Source organism: Triticum dicoccoides, chromosome 6B (assembly GCF_002162155.2).
Source record: "Triticum dicoccoides isolate Atlit2015 ecotype Zavitan chromosome 6B, WEW_v2.0, whole genome shotgun sequence".
NCBI lineage: Eukaryota > Viridiplantae > Streptophyta > Magnoliopsida > Poales > Poaceae > Triticum > Triticum dicoccoides.
In genome coordinates, this window is record NC_041391.1 from 676,817,339 (window position 1) to 676,823,892 (window position 6,554).

Consider the following 6,554-nt stretch of genomic DNA (forward strand, 5'->3'; position numbering starts at 1 on the left):
AAAGGTAAAAATATGAATTTTGAATTTTGCAAATGGGGACCTTCATGAAGCCAGGCCTCCAAAAGCAATTTCCGAGATTGGTTTCTTTATTCAGATTTCTTGGATCCGTAGACATACGATATGTACTGCACCACGAAGAAGAACATATACTTCCTCTGTCCGGAAATAAAATACTTGTCGGAGAAATGGTCCGACAAGTATTTCCGGACGGAGGGAGCATATGCACTCCGCTACTACGATACTAACAGTGAGTTTTGTCCATATTCATTCTTACTTTAGAGTGAAGGTGGACACAAATTTTAAGCTATAAAATGGAACAATATTCCCTGCGTTGAATCTGGTCCATGCAACGTGGCTTCGCCACTGTTCCGATGTACACTTCACCATGTTCGTACAACAGCGCGACGTGGAGGAAGAATTTAGTTACGCGTGAAACTGACCTTAAATTAACTTAAACCCGTTTTACACTTTACATGCAGGAAACTGACAGGAAAAACGTCGTCTTCGGAGACACACATGCGTCGTCCCGGGCCCTGCGGCGACTGGCGAGCTTATATAACAGGGAGCGCGGCCCCGGAAAGGCCAGGACTCCCGACGCCATCCACCGGCACCCACCGGTCCTGATCTGAGCTCCGACGAGAAGCCAGCAAAGAATCCAAAAAGATTCAGACGGCCAAGCCACCATGGCGAACCCATCCACGAGCCTGAGGCCGTCGTGCGCGATTCCCGGTGGCGGTAAGCCCACCTGCCTATGCTCGCCGACGAACCACCCGGGCTCCTTCCGCTGCAGTCGCCACCGGAGCCCGCGCGGGCGGCCGCTGTCGTCCTCAGGCCGCGCCTCGCAGCAGGCCGCGTCAACGTCGGGCGCAAGCGCGACGGGGCGCGACGAGGGGATCATCAGGAGCAGCGGCGTCGGCGCCGCAGGCAGGACCGCCAAGGGCCGGTCCGTCCTGCGCGCGCACCTGCTGCGGCTGGTCAGCCCTCCGTCCTCCGGCGGCAATGACCGCCGCCGCTGCCGCGACTTCAAGCCCCGCCCGTCCAGGCTGGGCCGCCTCGCCGTGACCGCGTGACCCAGTTGCTCTGCCTCGCAGATCGTAGTAGGCTGTGGCGGACTGGTGCGCCTCTTATTTCGCGCGCACCGACGCATAGAACCAATGCTTCTTTAGTACTGTCATGAACTGATGGAGTGACGAAGGATCTGTACACATGTTCCCTGTAATTCTTTCAAAGAAATGGAAAACAGGGCAATTCTCATTTAGATGAGAGCTAGCCTCATCCTTGTTTTATTTTGTTTCGGTGCTGCTCAAGGGAGAAGATTTCTGGCTACTACCTCACAAGGATTAATGACATTGAACATATAAAGGATAAAGCAGTCCGGCTATCTAGCGGCCGTGGCCACGTCTCCTTTTTGTGCGCGTTACTGTAGCGACGAGGGCAGCGAAAGCGAGCAGGCGGCGCAGCGAAGCGAACAGAGAAAAGGGGAAGCGAACGGGCAGCGCGAGAGAAAAGACCTAGCCCGCGCCCCCGCAGCCGCCTCCTCTCCTGCCGCCGCCGCCTCGTCCTCGTCTCCTTTCTTGCCCTCAGCGCCGCCTCCTCTCCTTCCTCTCTCTCTCCCTCTGCGCCACCTCCTCTCCTCTTCATGCGTGGCGGCGTCTCGTCATCCCCAGCCCCCGCCCATCCCCATCCTCCCCAATCCCCTCCTCCCGCACGAACCACCACCAAGAAGCCACGGGCTCCTCTTCTCCTCCCCAATCGTGAGTCCTCACCACCAAGAAGCCACGGGGGGACTGCGCCGCCGCTGGAAGAAAAAAAGGAAGAGGAGGTGGCACAGGGGAGACCTGAAAAGAAGCATCCAAGGATCTATGGCGGGGGAGACCAAGGAGACGCAGGGGAGGGGGTCCAAGGCCAAGCCTTCGCCGCCGGCGGCGTTGGCAGAAGTGGAGGCGAATCAGATCCCCTAGGTCATCGGGGATTGGTCAAGGACAAGCTCGTCCGGGTCGTCATGGCCGGCGCCGGCAAAGCGGGAAGGCGGAGGTGTCGTGGACAAGGACCCCATGGCCACCTTCGCCAAGAGCGTCCGCATCTTCATCCACTACTTCTCCGCCACGGACATGCCTCCTGCCTTGCATCTCCTTGTTCTTCCTCATCCTTGTTTTTGCTATGTTTTTGGGAGTAATCCTTATTTGATTTGATGCAGTATTTTAGGTAATCTGGTTGGCGAAATTGATGCTTGTGTAAAATATTTGGGGTTTCTTAGGGGGAGAAAATAGCGGTAGTTAATTTATTCGCATTAGTTAGCCTGCTGGTTTAGGATCTGCATCGTTGAGGTCTTTAGCTAATTCCTCTGTTCTTTGGTCGAGGGGAAGACGTCCAAGATCATAATATTAGGCTTCTCCCCGTGATGTGATGTTTATGGGATGATGATAGTAACATGAGTGTGATCTTATTTGAGAAAATAGCGGTAGTTAATTTATTCGCATTAGTTAGCCTGCTGGTTTAGGATCTGCATCGTTGAGGTCTTTAGCTAATTGCTCTGTTCTTTGGTCGAGGGGAAGATGTCCAAGATCATAATATTAGGCTTCTCCCCGTGATGTGATGTTTATGGGATGATGATAGTAACATGAGTGTGATCTTATTTGCAGGGAAGACCTATGACATGTTTGCAAAGACGGAAAGATACATAAGATCAATGCTGAATACGTCTTCAAGGTGCTCGATGGGATTGAGTTCCTAGGGTTTTTAGAGCCCCTGATCAAGCATTTGAAGGTCCGTGTGGTTGTCTACTTGTCTCCTCCATTCTGTTACATTCTGCTGTTATTACTCAGTTGTGTCAGTCAAGCATATGTTCTTTGAGTTTAGATGTTGGATAGATAAATAATTCTATGTGAAAATGCAAATGAAAGGTGCAGTGGCTCAGTGCTTTAGGTTGTTGGTTACAATGTGGGACCATAAATAAATAGAAGTTGTTAACCACAATGGAAGTTCATTGGCTCTTTATATCCTTTTGAACAAGGGATTGCATGAATATGGGATTCCTTTTCCTGTAGCGAATAGCTATTGTGTTTAGACGCAATCATGTTAAAAAGAACATTCAGCTTTATTCAATTGCATTTGACCCTTTCTACAATCTTTAGAAGCAAAAATGTAGCCCGGAGCAAAATGGATGAAACTGGATAAAGAGGCAGTGCTGTAGGAGCAAAACGGTGCAACCTATGAAGCCAACCCAGACGACGATTAATTTCTCAGGCCTTGTGGTAGGCTGATTCCGAATCATATTAATGGGTGAACTTTCTCATTATCTTTTTTCCAGAAACTGTAACACAATTGCTTAAGCTGACATTTTGGTAATTGTGTAAGCTGAACCATGACGCTAATCTGAACAACTTTCTCTCTTTTTCTCCTATGAGATCAAATCTTGGTAGTTGCATAACCTAAACCATGATGCTTTCTTGTTGCAGCTGTAGTATCTAACGATTTTGTGAGATAATGTAGTTAAGCCGAGTTTTTCTTCTGTTTCAACAAACAGAGATTGGTAGTTGCATAAGTTATACCATGATGCTTTCTTGCTGCTGGTGTACTCTCTAATGAAATTGTGAGATAATTTAGTTAAGCTAATCTATTGGTATGCACTCTAAAAAATCACAAGAGCCATTCAGAAAAAGGTAGGGTGCTATTAGAAATTGGTTATGTAATGTACAGATTCACATGACTGACTAAAAATTTGATTGTGAAACTGCAGATTCGCAGAGTTCTTTGTTGTTGAAAGGGAATTTATGGAAGGTTTGTTTATCTCTTCTTCTGTTCCAAATTTCAATTTCGCATTTTCTAGCAGTGCCATCTTTTCTCAAAATATTTTGGTTGCTTTGGTAGGAAAACATACAGAAGGTAGTATTCCATCATCACTGACATTTTTAAGTTAAATGCAGTTCTAATACAATTTCCACATAAATATAGTTTTTGAGTAGCATTTTGTTTAATTAGGAGGTACCTATGTTCCTGCTAAATCGCCTGAATACTTAATTTGTGTTCACATATGTATTAGCTTCAATTCAGGATCAAACCTACATTACCTTTACTAATTATACTCGCAAATAGCATCTAGGTCAGAACAATTAATAACAACATTTTCAATTTAATCAACAAATGTGTTATATACTTGTTATAGTCCATTATCTGTTTCTTAATTAATGCATGCATGTTGCCTCTAACAGCGATGAGGATCTTCCATGCACTTACAGTTCATGCTGCCAACAAACGGCTGGTGTCGCTGCCTATTACTTTGGCTTCTTCACCTCCTGATGCTCTTGACGCAGGTCTTGGAGTCTCCATCCTGTTCTGTATCCTTCTACTATGTGTTGGTACAACTCAGATATTCTTTGGTTTAAAATGGTTTGTGGTAACGTGTTAACTGCTCATGCAACGTGTTACCATCTCCACTCAAAGATCATTTTCTCCATGTTTATCTACCGGTAGGAGGTAGCTAGGCTGTAGCAACACAAATTTATAGTTTTTTTTTGTGAATTAACACAAATAATAATTGCGAGAATGCCATTATTATTAATGTACTAAGCTTTCATCCTTGACGCAAACCTCGAGTACCTCACCGTTCTGACTTCAGAAAGACCAACTGCTTGTCCAGGCTACCTTTCTATATAAGAAACTATATAATGACCACATATAGCTCTTTTAAAGTAGGGATTACCAAACAATATTAGTTATTAACTAAATTTTTCTATGGTCTTTTTGTAAGAAATAGTTAAGAGAATTTGACTTGAATATTGTTACTATGATTGCTATTGTCATTTTTGGTACACAATAGTTCTCATGGTGTTTTCTATTAGCCGTGTTACCCATTGCTGCTAGGCTAGCTTTTGTCTTGAATCATTTTAAGGTGTTATTGCGAAGTTGAAATTGTTAGAACACGGTGGTTGCTTGTGCAACTATCTGCAAAACATAGAGATTCATGTGTAGTGGCTTCATAAAATGTCATGAGTTTTGAAGAAAACCATAATGTTAATGTATGCCTACTTTGTCTGGTTTTGTGTAGTTTTGACTCATGTGAGATTGTCATCCTGGTGATGTTGGTAGCAGTACTCTGACTGTGCAAACTCGTGGATTAGATTAGATGTCTTGCTACCATGAGGACATTTGGAACTTCTGATTGAGTTGCATCCATGCTAGCCTAGCCTACCCTACAAGCTCTATTATTGATGGCTTTTTAAAGTTGGAGAAAATGGGGGCTATAGTTTGCGTCAATAGGAGATTTATGTTCTGCTCCCACGGTATCACAATTTTTTCCCTTCAAATAGCATAGCAAATATCTTTTAAAATGATTACAAATTTACATTAGTAGAGACTGACGTATTTAACATGGTGTCATTTTGTGCAGTTTTTTCTCTTCAGGCATTTGCTTGCATCAAAGATTTATTTCCACCGCCTAATCGATCAAAACAATTGCTGGGGTAAATAAATATATGTGGCTTTCATATTGTAGCTGAGTACTTGCTCTGTTTCCTTCACATTGCATGAAGCTCCTGCACTGTCGAGAAACATGATGTTTATTGTTGAATAGCTGAGGACTGAGGTAGAATATGTGTGTTATTGTGTATAATCTTACTAAGCAACAACTCATTGAAATATTAGTAATGTCCGTGCTATCTAATAATCATATATGAATTCAAATAGTGCTCTATAATATGTGATATGCAACTTCTCTGATGTGTGAGGGTTTATAGACTATATAAGTTTGTTATGCTTTCAAGATGGTTCCATTCGGATAGATGAGCTAACAAGAGCTATCGATTAATGCAGAACAATTGGTCAAAATATACAACTTGAGATACTTGCAGTTTAGTTGCTGTCCTATATGATGCACATGTTTTTATTCACTTTGTTAGCTTCCTTGCTACACTTACATTCTTGGCTGCCTGGTCTCAGATTGTTGTCATTTGAAGCTTGCACTAAGTACATGTGTATTTTCATATGCTTCATGTTAGTCATGCAGTCTGTTTGCCTCTACTCATTAGATAAATATTTTTGCCGTGTATTGATTTGACATTGACTTGGGGTATGTCTATGTAGGAGGCACATGAATAAGGTAATAATGAAGAAGATTTGAAGAAAGAAGCTGAAGTCGTGTGCATACCTATGATCTGCTTCCTTGTTGACTAGGTATTCGTGCATCGTTGCATGATGTGCTTCTAACATGTATCAGCAACAAAACAAAGGTAATTTTATTTCGGTTGTGACAATTACGGCTCGTTTGGTTCTTGGGCAAGGGTTTGCTCAGCCTGGCCCGGCAAGGAAGAGGTCGATTTGGTTCCTAAGCGAGCTTACCTCGTTGCCCACAGTTTCCAGGTTTTTCTAAGCTGGAGCGAGCGAGCCAATTTGGCTAGCCTTCATCGGCAAGGCTAGCCTTGCCTAGCAAGGTAAACTGGCAAGGGATCCAAACGCTCCCTTAATTTCTGTAGGTTTTCCTATGTTCAGTGGAAAACATTGTGTCCAACCTGCACAAAAATGCCAAGAAGTCCTTCTCGGAGACGTAAGCCCTGACG

At 44.2% G+C, this 6,554-nt stretch overlaps 1 protein-coding gene across 1 annotated transcript; it reads left to right on the forward strand.

The window, feature by feature from the left end:
• The first annotated feature begins 568 nt into the window (after nucleotides 1-568).
• On the forward strand, nucleotides 569-1,286 carry LOC119324363. The gene has a single exon (XM_037598151.1). It carries the CDS (start codon nucleotides 684-686, stop codon nucleotides 1,068-1,070), a length of 387 nt encoding a protein of 128 aa, XP_037454048.1. The 5' UTR covers nucleotides 569-683; the 3' UTR covers nucleotides 1,071-1,286.
• Nucleotides 1,287-6,554: the final 5,268 nt, after the last annotated feature.